The following is a 20,267-nucleotide window of genomic DNA, read 5'->3' on the forward strand; positions in this document are numbered from 1 at the left end:
TTCGTTCACGGACAAAAGTGATTAAATTTTGTGAAAGTGATTTGTAGTTTTGGTACACCACCAAAATTTATTGGTGACCAAATCAAAATCTACTCTTTTGTAACAACCAGGATTATTATTTACAACTTATATTATTTGAGCTATTAATATATTTGTAAAACTTCTAATTATATTAAATTTTTACTATATTAAACAAGCTTAATAATTATTTAGCAAATTTATAATCATAGTAATCGTGATCCTTTGAGAAATCTCAAAACGATATTGTTCACCTTAATTTTGCCCACATTCGGTCTGGGGAACATGCATGTGAAGTGTTTTTTTAATGATTTCCAGTTTTGTTTTAAACAGAATATAAGTTACATGAAAAAAATGAGAAAGCGTAGCAAGCAACGTAGTAATTAATATTAAGTGAACTTATAATACTTCACATGTTTACTATTGAGATCCTTTCAAAAATCTCAAAACGACGTTGTTGAACTCTTGGGCACATTCGATTTGGGGAATATGTGAAGTGTTCTCAATGATTTCCAGTTTTGTCTTATCTCCAAGAATCCTACATAAAATACCAACCATTGCAACATTTAAAAGAATATGCTTAAGAATACTAATGATCTTTGAAAAAATTAATACAATATACGCTAAACCTTGACCAAGAAATACTCATGTACTTACTCTTTTAGTTCGTAGGCCATCTTCACGGGAAATATCTGATCTTTATCTCCCCATATTATTAGGATCCCCTAAGAGTATATAAAATGCATTGACGTTAATCATATGACTCCCATTTAAGTACTCATATTCATTGTTAGAACTTAGAAGTAAACTACGTTTGATTTGAAAGACATCCCAAGACATGTTTGGAATTACATCACGTCTACAAAACAAAGTTTACGTGTTCAGTAAAAGAGAAGCACGTACCTGAGAAAGAGGTTCGATGTTTAATTTCTCCTCCCTGCCAAGAGTCAACCCCTTCAATAATTCTACTTTCTCTTTTCTATTCTTTTGATATAAATTCTGCATAAATCATACAAAGTAACCAAATTATTTGTTTGGATTAGTTTATCTTTGCTAAAAAAAATGTCAACAAGAGTTTGATTTATGTGGTTACAATGATACTCATTGTCAACACCCAACAATACTTAGTCACTTACACTAATGAAGTCATTCCAGAGAGCATCAGGAAACATACGAAGCATCCTCCAAGAAGATGCCAAACCCATAAGTGTCCGAAGCTCGGACGCAGTAGATGGTAACATAACTTTCTCAATGCACTCACAGTTCGACCTTTGCAATAAACTTTCACTGTCACACGTTCTCATGTTGATGCCGGAGCTTGCAATCACTACTTTCTCCACTTTTTCAGGCCACATTTTTGCCATATGGTACGCCACAAATCCGCCATAGCTTGTTCCAACTACATTAAACTTCTTCTCTATTCCTAGTTTCTCCATTAGCTTTGCCATACACTCCGCCTAATAATTTATTTTTTGTTTCTAATAAGAATGTGTTTATATACTAAAATGAGTTCATATATGATATAAAAAGAGCAAACACATCAAATTTCTAAAGAATATCCATCCAGTATGGACTAACTTTTATGTTTCCTTTCAAGTTTGATTTATATCAAATATATTAATCAGTAGAATTTAAGAATAGTTACAAATTTACAATATATATATATATATATATATATATATGTTAAGTAGAATAAAATTCAAATTAGTCGACAAAAAAAGAGAAAAAAAATCATATTAAGAATTAAGTTCCAAATATATTTTTCCCATATGTTAAAAGGGCATATGTAAATAAATTAATCTTCTGTTTTTATATTTACTAAAACTACTTTTCACGTGACCAGAAAACAATACTAGTTCAAATCCAATCATCCTAGTGGAAAACATGTGGAAGCAAAAGAGTCATATATACCTGGAAGACCTCGGAACGATTGGTGGATGAAGTGGTAGAGTCACCAAAGAAAACAAGATCAGGACAATATACCCGGAACACAGACGGTGAGAAGGCTTGAATCTGTCTTCGCCACTGCCACATGGCAGATGGACCGAAGCCGTGAAGGAGAAGCATCACCGGTCTGTCATCGATGCTGTGGTCTACAGATGATGGACCCCAGAAGTGGATGGTTGTTTCAGAATCTATGGAAAGAGTCTGCGACGTGAGTCCTGCCGCCGTGAGGCAGCGGCGGAGGTAGCCTTCAAGAAGGCGCGTTGGGCTTAGGTAAGACGACAACGACATATATCTACTCTACTCTACCTTTCTTGGCTTCTTGCCAGAGAGAGAAGATGAGAAATGATACAATGAGTTTGATGTTATTTTTAGTCAAATGTATAGGAAGTGGAAAAAAATATTTTAATAATTATTTGTTTCCATAGTATAGTTTGAAATTATTTTTTACTCCCTAATCCCTACAATAATGACTTCTGATTCCATGGAAAAAAATCAAACTATGTCAAAATGCATTGTCAAAAATCGTTAGACGTTAATGTAAATTATAATGTTAACGTGTAATTTGATTAACAATACTAAACCGATAATAGAAAATGCAATAACCGGTTACTAACCATCTTGTACCCGCGTTAAAAGTCCTAAGCAACGTCATGAACCAACTTAGGTTTTCTACTTTCTCCCCATGAGTTTCTTGCGTCGCAAGATTACACCCCTCAACTTTAAAAGGTTACATTTTTAACCCATCATGCAAGCAACCCTCAAATCGATCCCTTTATCCTATCAGAGATCTCCTAAACTCTACTATCTTCTCCCTCCTTTGCGTCTCACTTCCGCTTCGCCATTTTGTTCTTCCTCTTCTTCTTCCTCACAATGGTTCAGCTTTCTTCGCGATGCTATCTCCACGTCGGACTTGAGCCTCGGGAAATGCACACACGCACGTATCTTAGCCTTGGAGGAAAACCCAGAACGATTCCTTATCAACAACCTCATTTCAATGTACTCGAAGTGTGGATCACTCAGTTATGCACGCCGGGTGTTCGATGAAATGCCTGAGAGAGATCTCGTTTCCTGGAACTCGATTTTAGCTGCTTATGCTCAGTCTTCGGAAGGTTTTATCGAGAACGTTGAAGAGGGTTTTCATATTTTTCGAATTTTACGGCAGGACGTTGTGTTTACAAGTCGAATGACTCTAGCTCCGCTGTTGAAACTCTGTTTGCATTCTGGGTATGTGTGGGCTTCAGAGGCGGTTCATGGGTATGCTTGCAAGATCGGTTTGGATAGTGATGAGTTTGTTTCGGGGGCGCTTGTTAATATATATCTGAAGTTTGGTAAGGTTAAGGAAGGTAGGGATTTGTTTGAAGAGATGCCTTATAGAGATGTTGTGTTATGGAACTTGATGTTGAAGGCTTATCTGGATATGGGTTTAAAAGAAGAATCAGTGGATCTCTCTTCTGCGTTTCGTAGAAGTGGCTTGCATCCTAATGAAATCACCTTGCGTTTACTCGATAGAGTTACTGGTGATGATTCTGAAAGAGGAGAAATGAAGTCATCTGCAAATGGTCATGATGCTTCAAAAATAAGATCCAAGAACCAAATATTGACTAAATATCTCAAGGGAAGTCAGTATTCAGCTCTTCTCCAATGTTTTGTGGATATGGTTGAGTCCAACTTGGAATGTGATGATGTCACATTTATTTTGGTGTTAGCTTCAGCTGTTAAGTTAGATAGTTTAGCATTAGGGCAGCAAGTTCATTGTATGGCGTTGAAGCTAGGATTTGATTTGAAGCTCACTGTGGCAAATAGTCTAATAAACATGTACTGTAAGCTGAGAAGAGTCAACTTCGCTAGGACAGTATTTAACAGTATGAATGAACGAGATTTGATATCGTGGAATTCAGTTATCTCCGGGTTTGCTCAAAGTGGCCTAGACGTGGAAGCAGTGCGTCTGTTTATGAAGCTGTTACGTTGTGGCTTCACACCAGACCATTATACAGTAACAAGTGTTCTAAAGGCAACTTCTTCTCTCTCTGAAAGCTTATCGTTGAACAAACAAGTTCATGTTCATGCAATTAAAACCAATAACGTTACCGACAGTTTTGTCTCTACTGCTCTGATCGACGCCTACTCTCGGAACAAGTGTATGAAAGAGGCAGAGGTCTTGTTCGAGAGGAACAGTTTCGACCTCGTCGCTTGTAACGCCATGATGTCTGGCTATACCCAAAGTAATGACGGCCACAAGACTCTAAAGCTTTTCGCTTTGATGCATCATCAGGGAGAGAGATCAGATGATTTCACGCTTGCAACAGTGCTCAAGACATGTGGTTCCTTGTTTGAGGTAAATCAAGGGAAGCAAGTCCATGCTTATGCAGTCAAATCCGGATACGACTTAGATCTATGGGTCAGCAGTGGAGTTTTGGATATGTACGTAAAATGCGGCGATATGAGAGCAGCGCAGTTAGCTTTCAATTGCATTCCTGTGCCCGACGATGTTGCTTGGACTACTATGATATCAGGATGCATAGAGAATGGAGAAGAGGAGAGAGCTTTCCATGTTTATAGCCAGATGAGGCTCATGGGAGTGATGCCTGATGAATTTACAATAGCCACACTTGCGAAAGCAAGCTCTTGCTTGACGGCGTTGGAGCAGGGGAGACAGATTCATGCAAACGCCCTCAAGTTGAACTGCACAGGTGATCCGTTCGTTGGAACTTCGCTTGTGGACATGTATGCTAAGTGCGGAAGCATAGACGACGCATACTCTTTGTTTAAAAGGATCGAAATGAGGAACATCGCTGTCTGGAACGCCATGTTGGTAGGATTAGCTCAACATGGGGAAGGGAAAGAAGCGCTTCAGCTTTTCAATCAGATGAAATCTTTGGGTATAAAACCTGACAAGGTCACATTCATCGGCGTTCTCTCTGCTTGCAGTCATTCAGGCTTAGTCTCCGAGGCATACAAGCATATCGAAGCAATGCATAAAGACTATGGCATCAAACCTGAGATAGAACACTACTCTTGTTTAGCCGATGCGCTTGGCCGCGCTGGACTTGTTCGAGAGGCTGAGAAATTGATCGAGTCAATGTCCTTGGAAGCTTCAGCATCGATGTACAGAGCTCTGCTTGCAGCTTGCAGAGTTCAAGGGGATACAGAAACAGGGAAGAGGGTAGCAACTAAGCTTTTGGAGCTAGAGCCATTGGATTCATCAGCTTATGTGCTTTTATCCAACATGTATGCAGCTGCTTCCAAATGGTCTGAGATGAAACTCGCCCGGACGATGATGAAAGGGCAGAAAGTGAAAAAAGACCCGGGGTTCAGCTGGATTGAGGTGAAAAACAAGATCCATCTATTTGTGGTGGATGATAGATCAAACCCTCAAAGTGAATTGATACACAAGAAAGTAAAAGATGTGATCAGAGACATCAAACAAGAAGGGTATGTTCCTGAGACAGATTTCACACTTGTAGATGTGGAAGAAGAGGAGAAAGAACGCGCGTTGAACCACCACAGCGAGAAGCTAGCCGTTGCGTTCGGGCTTATGAGCACTCCTCCTTCCACACTGATTCGTGTGATCAAGAATCTACGTGTATGTGGAGATTGCCACAATGCCATGAAATATATATCAAAGGTGTATGATAGAGAGATTGTACTGAGAGATGCTAATCGGTTTCACAGATTCAAGGATGGTAAATGCTCATGTGGTGATTTTTGGTAGAGATAAAGCTCTTTGCATACTACAAATCATTCATGTACTAATTTAATACTTGTTACATTGCATTATCCTGAAAAGAATACAAAAACAAATCACTTAAGCCTAATCAAACTTCAAACTGTTGCTTCGATCCGCGGCTGGAACGAGAGAGCAGAAACGAACTCCACAGCTTCTCCATCCTTGAAGCATTTTGGCAACTCACTCCACTCTTGTGCAACTAAGTCATACACAAAGTATCTACAATACACCTCAGGAGGACTCGTGTTGAAGCACACAAGTATCTTGTCATCAGCTCCTCCTACACAGTTTATGTCTCCTTCTCTCCCGTACAGCTCATGAGACATTGCAGGAGGCAACATCGCAACATGAACCCAGCTCTGGTTCTCCAGCTTCCATATCCTCAAGCTGGCGCTTTCGTAGAACTCAGAGAGGAGAACCACAAACATGGTTCCATTGCATTCCACCAAGTCGATGGAGTACTCAAGAAACGGAGGAAGAAGCTTAGGTAGCTCGGTGTAGCATTTGTTGGTGAGATCACAAGCTATGATGGTTCCGTGAGAGCTGAGGAAGTAGACGGTTTCTGCATTGTCTTTAACTGTTATAACAGAAGAGTATTGCTTAGAGGGACTTCTCTGGAGATTGTTACTGGCTACAACCACGTGTCCTGTCTTGCTGAGAAAATAGACTGTTCCACTATCATTGTCATCATTGTACTCATCTCCATCGTTCTTCTTCACTAAGTTCAACTCTTTACTCCATGAACCAGAATCTGATTCGTAGAACCTGAAACAGAGGTTTGGAGCTTCTCCAGAGATTGTAACAAGCTTGTAGCTGGAGGGAGTGAGAGCAGTCATGGCTACAGCTTGGAGAGGTTTGCTGTTATCATCAGAGATTGGAGAAGGAAGGTCACGAGAAGATCCAGTGATGGGATTACAGAGGAGGAAGCCACCAGAAACAGAGCAGCGAAAACAGAGCAAGCCGCCAGAGGAAGCTACTGGAATGAAATCGCGGCGGTTGCGGTTATGGTTGAGGCTTTTCCAGCTGTTCTCTGTTGAGTCGTATACGAAAGTTGAAGACTTTGAATCGTTAGTGATCATGAAGAACCAAGGGTCTCGAAGAGGGACTTGGGAGCAGGCAAGGTTGAAGCTTTTTGAGGTTTTGGTTGATTTCCATCTCTTGCAGACGGAGGTCATGCGGAGGAAAGAGGAAGTAGGTAGCCACGAGAGGACTCTCTCGAGGACGTCGTCGCTGAGGTCGTCCATGGGGAAAGCGGTGGAAGCTAAGGTTACTGTGTAGTCTTGCTCATCTCTTGATTTTCGTTTCCCAGCTGAGAATCCCATTTTTTCTAAGGCTTCAGATCAGTGTAAAGTTTCGAGCTTTGGGGTTTTGGGTAAGTGGGATTCAAAAGAGAGAGGTAAAAGGGAGATTTTTCTAGGAAAAAAGATTGAATTTGAGGTTTTAAGTAAATGCAGAGAAAGAGAGAAGAGAGAATAGAAAAGAGAGATAGTGGTGAACTGGTAATGACAGATCTTTGGTAGAAGTGTTTTTTGTTTTTAAAGAGTTGAGATTTGTAGTGCCATTGGAGAGAGAAAGAGAGAGAGAGAGAGAGAGAGAGTGAAAAGGAAGCTTCTTGGGCACCTCTTTCAGAGAGCGTTGACAATCCACAAAGATACTATGGGGAAGAGACAAAACAAAAGTGAAAGATTGTGTTATTTGTATAGCTTCTTGTTCAATGTTCTACCACTACCCCCAATAAATTATTTTTAATCAAATGAAGTATGAAATCGTTGTCTATACTGAAATATAAAACCAACAATGGTCAAATAAATCAACTCTTCACAATTGTCAATGAAAAAACTATAGTTATAATAGCTATATGATTTTTATACTATGACTACTTGTAACCTTTTTTTGGTAAAATAATTATCTTTTTTGGTAAAAGACAATTTGTAATTTGTTAGCTTGTATATTAGTATTTGTCCTATTATTGTTTGGATTTAATGTGTGTTTGTGCTTTGTATGTTGTAAATATTTGTAAAGAAAAGTTCTATGGAGTGGGACAAAAAAAATAGTACTATTGAGATATTATTCAATAGTGAATGACTCTTTTCGATAGCAAAGGAAATAAAAAGTAAACATATTACCGGCAGTGCCCAACTAACTCTTTTTTATGATTAGCTGGAGAGTGACTAACCTGCTACAATGATTCGACAAGAATTTTGTAAACGATTGTCTTTTGTTTTGTTTTTGAGTCATAAGTCATATGTTTGGACTTGATTTCAAGAAATTATGTTTAGAAACGTGAAGCAAAAAAATAATTTAACTTAGTATAAAACCAAAAGATGCAACTCTTGTTTATCATTCTCTAGAGTTCCAAACATTAGTTGCAAATTTTAGAGTTGATCGATCTCAGCTCTGCATATGCATCCATCATCATTCAAATGGCAAAGAAATGGAACAAGATTTATCGTTCTTCCAAATTTATGTGCCTTGCATGCTATGTAACCCGAATTTTCGTTTGCTTATGTGGATTTTTAACACATTAAAGATAGATCACTAACTAAGAGTGAAGAGGAACATAGAAGAATAATTTTTAAAAAAGAAACATAGAAGAATTAGCGCACGAAGACAGTGGACATGGTCGCAAAAGCAAAAGAGAAAGTTAGTTAGGGATTTTAGGACTTAGGAGCTGTCTTTCTTCTCGTCTCTTCTCTAATACAGAGACTACTACTATCAAAAGTGGCGATTCGTGTGAGTTGTCTTCTTTTCCTTTTTTTTGTTCTTTTTCTTTTAAACAGTTTTACCTTTCGAATAATAAATTTTTTAAAAGCAACTTCTTTTTCTTTTGCTCGTGTTTTTTCTTATACAAGTATTAAAATCAAAATACCATAAGACAAATAAATCTTGGCATCAAGTCACATTTGTCTCTTTATCATTTGTCAAACTTAGCATTGAATTCTTCATCCAAAAATGCAAACTTTTGTATGCAAAATCTAATAGTATAGTTTAGCTTTTAATGCATGTTATTATTTGAGTTCATGAAAAATTGCTAGAGAAATGGATTTGAAAGTATATAGAATAATAGTTTAGATTGGATACTAACATCCAGTCGTTACTTTGAAAGCGTGTATTACTATTATTCGTTCCCGTAACCCAGGGTATTTGTATTGTGAGATATAAGTTTACGGTAAAATGTTCATAAAAGTTTGTTTTAAAATATACTTCCTCGGTTTCGAAAGTAAAATTTTATAGAGTTTGAAAGCGTGTATTACTATTATTCGTTCCCGTAACCCAGGGTATTTTATATATTTTTAAAATATTTTTGTATATTCTTGAAAAACATTAATTGTAAATATCTGATTTGATTAAATTTTATTGGTGGATATTTATTAGAAAATGTATTAAAAATAAATTATAAATAAAATGTAAATATTATTATATTTTTAATAAACATGAAAATTCTAGAAAATTTTATTTTAGAAAACAAATGGAGTATATGTTGATTAAAATTGTGGGTTTTTCATTTCTTTGTTAAATTATAATTTTGAAAGTTTAACAACGGCATCTTCATTTTCGTTAATATTTTCTAGGATTAAAATCCAGTTATTGTCAAAATACATTTAAAATGTATGAAATTTAATCACATAAAAGAAGAGATGGGTGAAAAAAAAAAGCAAAAGGATAGGACCACCATTAACTTTGTAGCCTCGTTGAGGAATCTCTTCTCGCATCGACTTTTGTGCCATTGCAAAGTCAATGCCCAGAACTTGTTCCCAGGCCATGCCCAATTAAATACAATAAAAACTTTGAAAAGAGAACTTATAATAAAACCTGATTCATAAGAAAAGCCGTCGTCGGAACATAACTGGTCGCTGCACATGTATCAATGATACCAAAACAATCTTCAGGTTCACATTCACTTTTCAGATAATTAGTTAGATTAGTCTTGTAAAAATAATTATTCATTTTATGAAACTACGGACGTGTTGTACTACCAAACCTGCAAGCGTATCTATCAAAAATGTGTAGTACAGAGATGTTTGATGTCAAACTTCTGATGGATTCATTGTCATTGTCTCACGTTCCACTGTATATACTCTGAATTGGTCAAAATGTGTCTCTTGACATTATCCTTCCTTGAACATATGCAATATTGAACATGGGCCTGTTTCAAGACAGCAGCTGAAGCCCAACCTTTGCAAATGTGACTATTTAAATAAGATCAATCTATTCCCCATCATAAGCCCAACTTACCCAACACTTTCAATAACACTATAGGAATCTACTTCGTTTCACCCAATTTAGCTCATCTGCCCTTGGTATTTTCGTATCAACTGCACTGTAACTACATAAAAATTAGATTCATGAATCAGACATGGGAACCACCTTGTAACCTTTTTTAGGTGCATATACTATAAAGTCATGATAAAACCAAAAGAAGATAGACGTAAAGAACACGGAAAATGGTAAGCGTCGTGATCTAAATGTAGGTTATTGCAAGTGAGTAACGTCTTCACTCTTCTCTTGTCTATTTCTCTTCTTATCAAACACGTAATACACTTTCCATTGGAGACAGACACCTTCAGTCCTATCCTGTATCACATCCACGTAATTGGTAGTGACGACGTTGTCCCTTTCCTTTTATTATTTTTCGTGAGATAGTAGTTTATTGCTATTTCCTTTGTTTAGTGCATTTGTCATTGTCTATTGCATTATTTAATAGAGTAGAATTGACGTGTCGATTATAGCGGAACATGTTGAAATATTTGTAATACAATACAAATATGATATGTCACACTCACGCATGTGTTAAATACACAAATGTCGCCGAGATTAACACTCTAATCTATTACTATTTTTTACTATTATGTCATAAGTAAAATGAAATATAAGTAATATTCAATTTATCTTAAATAATTTTAAATTATATAGTTTTTATATACTAATTTTTACAAATGATAATTTTTTAAAAAAATTATATATATTTATTTTATTTGGCTATACCTAAAACTGTGGGTTTATCACATTTTTTTGTATCGTCATAATCTTTATCCAAAATACGCCTATTACTATCTATATCCACCTAAATCATTTTTAAAAAGTTTTAAGCTAAATCATATACGTAACCGTAGCTTATAAAAGGACGTAAAAAGAAATAAAACTTGTTACTGCGCCTATACTCACTTCGGAAAAAAAGGTTCCATCTTTCATAAACCAGTTCACAAGCATTGCATGATCAAAGTCATCGTTTTAGGTAACGTTCTTGATTTCATCTCACCATAACTGTCCTCTCCTAAATGAGCTTCTATTAATCTCCATCACACACTCTTTGTCTTTGCGATATTAAATAATAGTTTGATCTGCCTTCCTCTGTTCTTCTCTGCTCTGTTTCAGTTCTGTTTTGAGTCACCAATTAATCGCCAAAGATTTTCATTTTTATGCTCATAAATCGTTTGATTTCTCAATTGGTAAGCTTTCAATGATCTTCCTTTGTAAGGTTTAGGTAAGGACAGAACCGGACTCAATGATCTTCCTTTGTTTCTTTTTTGCTTGATCAAACTCAAACATCAACCGTTAATGTCGTTATTAAACATTACAGGCGTGTGAAATAGGGTTTTGTTGTTCCTCTGCAGAGACTATAAACTTACAAGCAAAAGATGAATTTAAATGAATGTGATGAGGAGAAGAAGAAGAAGCTAGGGAATGGAGTTGTGGGGATTCTAGCTGAAACCGTAAACAAATGGGAGAGAAGAACGCCACTAACACCATCTCATTGCGCTCGCCTTTTACACGGTGGCAAAGACAGAACAGGCGTTTCACGCATTGTTGTTCAGCCATCTGCTAAGCGTATCCATCACGATGCCTTGTACGAAGACGTCGGTTGTGAAGTCTCTGATGATTTGTCTGACTGTGGACTTATACTCGGAATCAAACAACCTGAGGTAATGTGACAATAGCATATTTAAAATTATATACTAAAATCAAAGGGGTTGGGTTAGTAGCACTCGAAGGATAACACAATACGGATTACCGTTGGCCACTAGGAGATTTACAAGTGTCGGCATAGCTGGAGCCCACAGATTTGTCGGTTGATTTCGGTTACTGGATACTGTGGTTAATTAAAAAAATGAATATATTAAATAATTTTTACTTGTTTATGAGATTTATTGTTTGTTGTTGTGTTGCAGCTAGAAATGATTCTTCCGGAGAGAGCATATGCTTTCTTTTCACACACTCACAAGGCACAGAAAGAAAACATGCCTTTGTTGGATAAAGTAACAACACTTTTTTTCATTCATGTCTTTATTTCTATTTTAGTACATTTTAAGAGAGAATATCTAAGAATGTTGTAATACAGATTCTATCTGAGAGAGTGACGTTGTATGATTACGAGCTCATTGTTGGAGATCATGGGAAAAGACTTTTAGCATTTGGTCAATATGCAGGAAGAGCTGGTCTTGTTGACTTCTTACATGGACTAGGACAGAGTAAGAGTCTCTTGTTACTATTCTAATGAGTAAGAATATTTCTTTTTTTTTTTGGGTGTTGATGAATGTATTTTTTTGATGCAGGATATCTAAGTTTAGGATACTCAACGCCTTTCCTCTCGCTTGGCTCATCCTATATGTATTCATCATTGGCTGCAGCAAAAGCTGCTGTGATCTCTGTTGGTGAAGAGATTGCTAGCCAGGGATTGCCTTTAGGAATCTGCCCTCTTGTGTTTGTTTTCACCGGGACAGGAAACGGTAACTTTCTTTGATCCTTGAGGATGTTTCATTCAGTTCATTTATAACTTTCTTTATTTTTCAGTTTCTCTTGGGGCGCAAGAGATTTTCAAGCTTCTTCCTCATACTTTTGTTGAACCGAGCAAGCTTCCTGAACTGTTTGTAAAAGTAAGTGTAGCTTTGCTTTTTATTCATTTTTTTAAAGGTTACAAGTGTAGGTTTATGAAATGTGTATTTATGAACAGGACAAAGGTGTTAGTCAAAATGGAAAATCAACAAAGCGAGTCCATCATGTATATGGTTGTATCATTACAAGCCAAGACATTGTTGAACACCAAGATCCATCAAAGCCGTTTGACAAAGTAACACTTTATTTAAAAACTTAGCTCCAGGGCTGTGACTTTTTGTTACACTACTATTAACTCTTTATTATTTATCTTCAGGCTGATTATTATGTACATCCGGAACACTACAATCCAGTCTTCCATGAAAAGATCGCCCCTTATACATCAGTTCTTGGTTAGATCCTAATCTTTGCTTTTCCTTATAGTTCATGAGTTTACATATAATCAAAATATCATTTAACTGTGTTTTTATGTGCAGTGAACTGTATGTACTGGGAGAAGAGGTTTCCTCGTCTTCTGAGCACTAAACAGCTTCAAGATTTAACAGCAAAGGGATGTCCACTAGTGGGAATATGTGATATAACTTGTGATATAGGTGGCTCCATTGAGTTTGTTAACCGAGCTACTTTAATAGACTCTCCTTTCTTTAGGTAATCTAAGCATTTCATGAAAATTCTTTTCAGTCTTGTACTTACACTATCTGAAACTTTTTTGAGTTTGTAACTGTCTTTAGGTTTAATCCCACGAACAATTCATACTATCAAGACATGGATGGTGATGGTTTACTATGCATGGCCGTCGACATTCTACCAACAGAATTTGCAAAAGAGGTAAGAAGACTAGAGCTTTTAGTACTTGGAATGATTTTGAAAAACTTTGTATTGATTTGGAGTTTATTGTGTTAATGAAAAAGGCATCCCAGCATTTTGGAGATATTCTTTCAGAGTTTGTTGGTAGTTTGGCGTCCATGACTGAAGTTTCTGATCTACCGGCACATCTGAAGAGGGCTTGCATAAGCTATAGAGGAGAGTTGACATCTTTGTATGAGTATATTCCACGTATGAGGAAGTCTGATCCAGAGTATGTTCTTCTTCAACCTTTACTTCATAAAAATTATCTGAAATGACTATTAGGCTTCTTCTCTAAACTATTGTATATACTTCAAAAGCAGAGAGGCACAAGATAACATCTCCAACGGAGCTTCCAACCAGAGAACATACAACATATTGGTGAGTTTTGAAGAAAGAAACTTGTCTCATGTTGTATGTTTCCAACCATAGAAGTATAGAACATACAACATGAGACAAATCTCTTTTGAGACAAAATTACTTAAGGATTATGCTCTAAAGCATGAAAGTAAACATAACTAATCCAAATCTATGTCTTTAAGCAAATCTTGAGATATCAACATATCTATCATGTTTTCTTGACCAAATATTAAATGATAAATGTTGAAGATATGTCACAGCTTCTTGTAATGATTTTTTGACTGTGACAATGATGTGTAGGTATCTCTAAGTGGACACCTGTTTGATAAGTTTCTGATAAACGAAGCTCTCGATATGATCGAAGCAGCTGGTGGATCATTTCATTTGGCCAAATGTGAACTAGGCCAGAGCGCAGATGCTGAGTCATACTCAGAACTTGAAGTAAGTTTTTTCTTCTGAATAAAACCCCGGAAAACTTTAATGTCAGGTTTAGTTTTGATGTCACTTTCAATAAGTGTCTTGAGTTTCTAGAACACGTAACCACGCTAAAAGCCAAAAAAGACTGTGGTCCCACACTTTTTAACCTGTTCCCACTCGCTAAAGATTCCTTACATTATCTTATTATGTAGGTTGGTGCGGATGATAGGAAAGTATTGGATCAAATAATTGATTCATTAACTCGATTAGCTAATCCAGATGATGAAGAAGATTATATAATATCTCCACGTAAAGAAACAAATAAAATTTCACTGAAGATTGGTAAAGTCCAGCAAGAAAACGAAGAGAAGCCTGAAGAAATGACAAAGAGATCAGCGGTTTTGATTCTTGGCGCTGGACGTGTGTGTCGTCCAGCTGCTGAGTTCCTAGCTTCAGTTAGAAACATTTCGTCACAGCAATGGTACAAAACTTATTTAGGAGGAGAACAAAGAGATGTTCATGTGATTGTTGCATCTCTTTATCTTAAGGATGCCAAAGAGGTATATATACTAAACTAATATTTTCAAGTGTCATTATCTTTTTTTTGCTGAAGTGATTAAATATGTTGTAGACGGTTGAAGGTATGCCAGAAGTGGAAGCAGTTCAGTTAGATGTGTCAGATAATGAAAGCCTCCTTAAGTATGTCTCTCAGGTATTATCTTAAACTCTCTGTCCTTAGATTACCTTTACTCCCAAACTCTACTACTCAAATATCTTAAATCTTATTTTCTTGGTGTTGCCTACAGGTTGATGTTGTTCTAAGTTTATTACCGGCAAGTTGTCATGCTTCTGTAGCAAAGACATGCATTGAGGTACGTTACTACTCTCAAGACACTATACCACATCGTAAGTTGGAAGGGATGTTAAGGGATATAAGGGATATGAACCAATCTAATTATCACCAATTGGTTTTAGGTTGGAAGTGGATTTAACTTAACACACTAGACTTTGACTCCTTCTACATAACACATTCTTGTTTCTTGATTCTAAGTCTCTCTGCTTCCTCTTCGTGATTCACTCAGCTGAAGAAGCATCTTATCACTGCTAGCTATGTTGATGATGAAACGTCCATGTTACATGAGAAAGCTAAGCATGCTGGGATTACTATTCTTGGCGAAATGGGACTGGACCCTGGAATCGGTATGACATCTCACAACATAGTTTTTCAGTTTTTACTAAATTAGAAGGTGATCCATATAATGAAACTTGCAGATCACATGATGGCAATGAAAATGATCAACGAGGCACATATCAGAAAAGGTAAAGTAAAGTCTTTCACCTCTTACTGTGGTGGTCTTCCCTCTCCTGCTGCAGCAAACAATCCATTAGCATATAAATTTAGGTATCTTGTCTTCCACGCCATTAATAATAACAAACTCTCCTCTGTGTTCCACATTAAAATATCATTTCATGATCACACTTACTTAATGACATCTCTATATTTTCAGCTGGAATCCTGCTGGAGCCATTAGAGCTGGCCGCAACCCTGCCAAATACAAAAGCAACGGCGACATAATACATGTTGATGGTAATGATAAACAAAGGAGATTGAATTAAGTTGAGTTTTAGTACACTTCTGTTTAACCAAGCAACATAAACTGCAGGGGAGGATCTGTATGATTCAGCCACAAGATTCAGAGTACCTAACCTTCCAGCTTTTGCATTGGAGTGTCTCCCAAACCGGAACTCCTTGGTTTACGGGGAACATTATGGCATTGAGAGTGAAGCATCAACTATATTTCGTGGAACTCTCAGATACGAAGGCATGTAACTCCATAATCATAACTCACATCTTACGTATGAAGGTTCTAACACTTGTTTTTTTATTTTTTCTGGTTTTGTTACAGGGTTTAGTATGATCATGTCAACACTTTCGAAACTCGGTTTCTTTGACAATGAAGCAAATCAACTACTTTCCAGTGGAAAGAGTATTACATTTGGTGCTCTGTTAAGTAATGTTCTAGTGAAGGATGCAGAGGCTCTAGACGGAGAAGAAGAGATCAGCAAGAGGATTATCAAGCTTGGACATTCTAAGGAGAGTGCAGACAAAGCTGCCAAAACAATTGTGTAAGCTGATTCTCCATGTTGTTGTCAAATCTTCTCTGGAACATAACGTAAGGCTGATTCTTTTTTGGTGTGTTAGATTCTTGGGGTATCACGAAGAGAGGGAGATTCCTTCATTGTGTAAAAGTGTGTTTGATGCAACTTGCTACCTAATGGAAGAGAAGCTAGCCTATTCCGGAAATGAGCAGGTGGTCTCTCATTGATAACTTTGCTTGTCTCTTTCTTGCACTTGGTGTTGTTTGCTGACATATTACTTTATGTTTTCAGGATATGGTGCTTCTGCATCACGAAGTAGAAGTGGAGTTCCCTGAAAGCAAACGCACGGAGAAGCACAGTGCAACTCTCTTGGAGTTTGGGGAGATCAAGAACGGGCAAATGACGACTGCTATGGCCAAGACCGTTGGGATCCCTGCAGCTATTGGAGCTCTGGTTCTTACACTCATCACCACTTTTCACTGTCTTTAGACTACTCTTAAGATACACTTTTAAACATTTGATTTTGATGCTGTGTGGTGCAGTTGTTAATTGAAGACAAGATCAAGACAAGAGGAGTCTTAAGACCTCTCGAACCTGAGGTTTATTTGCCAGGTAACTTTGGGTCTCAACTTCAAAACTAGTGATATGTTTTCAGATGTACACACAATGATGTTGAACTAGTGATTTTGTGGTGGTATGTACAGCTTTGGATATATTGCAAGCTTATGGTATAAAACTGATGGAGAAGACAGAATGATTTTCTTTTTCTTGAAGAACTCTTTATACTGTTTCTCTATAGCTTGGAGATTAAGCTGAAGAAGATGGAGAGGAACTCTGTAGATACATGTATTATTATGTTGTATATGATGAATGTATGTACAAAAGAACTTGTGTCCACATATATCACTGGACGTATAGTAAGTGATCATATTACATGTATATACATACAAATATTTAAATAATTGTTAAGCCTAAATTGATTGTTATTTCCAAGTGCGTCATTGAACACCTCAAATAGCTTTCCAAGACAAGACTCTTTGCCCTTTACCAATTCACCTTCCCTTCGTATTGACTGTTGATATAATCTTGGGAAGTGTTGATTTTGACTAACTTGATCAAATCCCATCTATAAATTCACCCACCTCTTCGTTAGTTTTACTCTCAATCCAAAAACAAAACTTCATTTCACTCCTCATACTTAAACTAAACTTATTTCTTCAAGATTTTAAGAAAATGGACAAAAAAGTTGATGGTGCTAAATCTAGCAATGTAGCACAAACCGGTGCAGCTGGAACTGGTTCAGGGAATATGGTGGCACCTGGTACTGGAGGTGTAGTTCAGATACCTCGGGATGCTTTTGAAGCAAACACTAAGGCGTATTTTGACGGCCTTCATGCCAAGGACAAGGCAACTAATAAGTGAGAAGTGTTTAGTGGTTAAAATAATGATCAGTACCTTTATTGTTATGCTCCTATGATGTGATTCTCCTATTATGATCACAACTTAATTAAATAAAATGAGTTATTGTTTCTTTTTTTTGTAAACAAAGGGTTAAACCCGGGTCTATTAAAGACACAGACCTAACCCCCGGGTGGAGGTACAGCCCACGGATAGACCCTCTCCTGGGCATTCAAATGAGCCGAAAGCAATAGCTCATATCCGTGTGGCCAGCGGGGTTCGAACCAGGGTTCGCCGTATTGGGTTTAATCCCTCAAGCGCCACTGGACTACCACCACTGGTTAATGAGTTATTGTTTCTTTTTTTTTTAAACAAAAGGTTAAACCCGGGTCTATTAAAGATGAGTTATTGTTTCTCTTGCTTCTTTTCTCGTTCTGCAATTTATCGTGTACTAGAGCATTCTATGATACTGCATTAATCCTTCTTGGTCACTTCACAAGCATTTTATTAGTCTTTAAGCAAAGTTTAAATTAATTTTACGATAGTATTGGTCAAAGATAGCTTTATATATAAAGTCTTAAACAACTTTTAGTTTAGTTTTTACATATTGGTTGATAGCTCACGTTAGCCCAGCGGATTGAACCGGACCAAACAGGCTGAACCTAACGAATTTTCGATTTTCTGTCAACTTTTGGTTATGAGTTTGGTTTGGTTCAGAAAGCTCTCCAAAACCAATTTGGTTACCGGTTCGGTTTAACGAACTGAACAGTGAACTGAATTAGTAATGTTTTCAGAGAAATATACCAAAACTAAATTGGTTTATACCGAAACTCAATCGATGTTAACAAATAATTAATTAAACTTATCCAATGGAACCGAATTTAAATGAAACTATCCTATTTAAACCGAATTTTCATTTTTATATATAAAACAAATTGGTTTATTTTGGGTTTTGAAATTTTAAAACCAAAACTAACTGAACCGAATCAAAATATTATTTGATTAATTTAGACTTATTTTATAAAAAAAATCGGTTAACCAAAAATTGGTTCGGTTTCGGAAAACCGAAAACGTTTTCATCTTGTGTTTGATAAGTTTTCGTACTGTCCTCAATGGCATTATATGTAACTTTTTAACGATGAATTTATTAGTGTTCAACAAAATTCAGATAACTTTTACAATAATTCAGTTCGGTTCGGTTTTGGTATTATGTGTATATGAATGTGTGTACAAATCTCAATGGACGTATAATAAGTGATCATATTATATTTGTATACAAAATTATAAAAATAATTGTTAAGCCTAAAATGGTTGTTATTTCCAAGTGTCATTGAACACTACACCTCCAAGTAGCTTTCCAAGACAAGACTTCATTCTTACCAATTCACTTTCACTTCGTATTGACTGAAAAAACCCAATGGTTTTGTTGATATAATCTTGGGAAGTGTTGATTTTGACTAATTTGTTCAAATCCCATCTATAAATTCACCCACCTCTTCAGCAATTTTTATTCGCATTCCAAAACAAAACCTTCTTTCACTCATATTTAAACTAAACTCATATCTTCAAAATTTTAAGAAAATGGACAAGAAAAATGATAGTGCAAAGTCTGGTAATGCAGCACAAACTGGTGGCACTGGATCTGGTTCGGGGAACATGGTGGCGCCGGGGACTGGAGGTGCAGTTCAGATACCTCGAGATGCTTTTGAGGCTAACACTAAGGCTTATTTTGACAACCTTCATGCCAATGACAAGGCAACTAACTGAGAAGTGTTTAGTGGTTAAATAAGAATGATGATCAGCTTCTTTGTTGTTATGCTCATATGATGTGATTCTCCTATTGTGATCACAATTTAATAAATAAAATGAGTTATTATTTCTCTTGCTTTTCTTTTCTTGTTCTATAATTTATCGTTTACTAGAGCTTGATATAAATTATCTTACGTACTGTCGCCAATGGCATTGTATAACTTTTCAACAATGACTTTATCTCTTCAACAAAATTCAGATTAATTTTACAATAATATTGATTGGTTGATTTGGTTCATGTCATCTCCGTGTTTATATAAAAAACTTCATATGATATACCAAACAAATATAATTAGATTATTGAAATGTAACTGGAAACTTTGAAGTATACACTATTTTATATATGTACATCAAATGTAAAATTCATTTGAATAATTTCATACCATACTAAGTTAAGCAAAATAAAAAACACTAAATTTAATGCTAAAAGGTGATTAAAGTTTAGCTAATTTCAACTCGGATTGCTACTTATTCCCCTCCCCATGAAGCTTTATTGGTTTGTTCGCCTATACTTTCATGTTTATACAATACAATGTCATTTTAAAACATGAATACTATAGTTCTGCACGGGATAAATGACAGAATGGTTTTCTGTTGTCGAAAAATTCTGTATATTGTTTCTCTATAACTTGAAGAAGATGGAGAGATAAGATAAAAACCTAGGATTGCGAGAGGAACTTTGTAGACTGTAGATATATGTGTGTACAAAAGAACTTGTGCCCACCAATCTCAGTAGATGTACGTATAGTAAGTGATCATAAATATGTGTATACAAATTTTAAATAGTAAATATTAAGCATAATATTATAGT

At 36.3% G+C, this 20,267-nt stretch overlaps 6 protein-coding genes across 10 annotated transcripts; 4 read left to right on the forward strand and 2 right to left on the reverse strand.

Moving 5' to 3' along the window:
• Window positions 1-295: 295 nt before the first annotated feature.
• On the reverse strand, window positions 296-2,482 carry LOC103849450 (putative 2-succinyl-6-hydroxy-2,4-cyclohexadiene-1-carboxylate synthase). Its single transcript, XM_009126230.3, has 5 exons — window positions 1,930-2,482; window positions 1,155-1,475; window positions 922-1,017; window positions 676-743; window positions 296-556 (listed from the first exon to the last, which is right to left on the reverse strand). Exons 1-5 carry the CDS (start codon window positions 2,251-2,253, stop codon window positions 439-441), a joined length of 927 nt encoding a protein of 308 aa, XP_009124478.1. The 5' UTR covers window positions 2,254-2,482; the 3' UTR covers window positions 296-438.
• A 166-nt stretch (window positions 2,483-2,648) lies between these two features.
• On the forward strand, window positions 2,649-5,718 carry LOC103849612 (pentatricopeptide repeat-containing protein At4g33170). Its single transcript, XM_009126382.3, has one exon. The coding sequence runs from the start codon at window positions 2,711-2,713 to the stop codon at window positions 5,675-5,677; it is 2,967 nt and encodes a 988-aa protein (XP_009124630.1). The 5' UTR covers window positions 2,649-2,710; the 3' UTR covers window positions 5,678-5,718.
• On the reverse strand, window positions 5,695-10,560 carry LOC103849530 (F-box only protein 13). Its single transcript, XM_009126318.3, has one exon. The coding sequence runs from the start codon at window positions 7,012-7,014 to the stop codon at window positions 5,788-5,790; it is 1,227 nt and encodes a 408-aa protein (XP_009124566.2). The 5' UTR covers window positions 7,015-10,560; the 3' UTR covers window positions 5,695-5,787.
• Window positions 10,561-10,822: 262 nt separating this feature from the next.
• On the forward strand, window positions 10,823-17,237 carry LOC103849713 (alpha-aminoadipic semialdehyde synthase). 5 transcript variants are annotated; one of them, XM_009126533.3, is made up of 26 exons: window positions 10,844-10,928; window positions 11,069-11,177; window positions 11,308-11,616; window positions 11,863-11,949; window positions 12,033-12,162; window positions 12,247-12,420; window positions 12,485-12,567; window positions 12,645-12,761; window positions 12,843-12,918; window positions 13,003-13,174; window positions 13,258-13,354; window positions 13,438-13,604; window positions 13,693-13,753; window positions 14,033-14,173; window positions 14,362-14,709; window positions 14,781-14,861; window positions 14,956-15,021; window positions 15,232-15,349; window positions 15,422-15,551; window positions 15,658-15,737; window positions 15,814-15,972; window positions 16,057-16,276; window positions 16,353-16,461; window positions 16,541-16,702; window positions 16,792-16,861; window positions 16,954-17,235. In XM_009126533.3, the coding sequence occupies exons 3-26, from the start codon at window positions 11,332-11,334 to the stop codon at window positions 17,004-17,006; spliced, it is 3,186 nt and encodes a 1,061-aa protein (XP_009124781.1). In that variant the 5' UTR covers window positions 10,844-10,928; window positions 11,069-11,177; window positions 11,308-11,331; the 3' UTR covers window positions 17,007-17,235. The 5 variants fall into 5 exon arrangements, with proteins under 5 accessions (XP_009124714.1, XP_009124890.1, XP_009124781.1 ...); XM_009126580.3 differs by having other exon boundaries at window positions 11,069-11,142; XM_009126466.3 differs by lacking the exon at window positions 11,069-11,177 and having other exon boundaries at window positions 10,823-10,928.
• A 172-nt stretch (window positions 17,238-17,409) lies between these two features.
• LOC103849979 lies at window positions 17,410-17,781 on the forward strand. The gene has a single exon (XM_009126678.2). It carries the CDS (start codon window positions 17,483-17,485, stop codon window positions 17,669-17,671), a length of 189 nt encoding a protein of 62 aa, XP_009124926.1. The 5' UTR covers window positions 17,410-17,482; the 3' UTR covers window positions 17,672-17,781.
• A 204-nt stretch (window positions 17,782-17,985) lies between these two features.
• Window positions 17,986-19,901, forward strand: LOC103849987. Its single transcript, XM_033272965.1, has one exon. The coding sequence runs from the start codon at window positions 19,229-19,231 to the stop codon at window positions 19,412-19,414; it is 186 nt and encodes a 61-aa protein (XP_033128856.1). The 5' UTR covers window positions 17,986-19,228; the 3' UTR covers window positions 19,415-19,901.
• Window positions 19,902-20,267: the final 366 nt, after the last annotated feature.

This window comes from Brassica rapa, chromosome A01 (assembly GCF_000309985.2).
Source record: "Brassica rapa cultivar Chiifu-401-42 chromosome A01, CAAS_Brap_v3.01, whole genome shotgun sequence".
In the NCBI taxonomy this organism is placed as follows: Eukaryota; Viridiplantae; Streptophyta; class Magnoliopsida; order Brassicales; family Brassicaceae; genus Brassica; species Brassica rapa.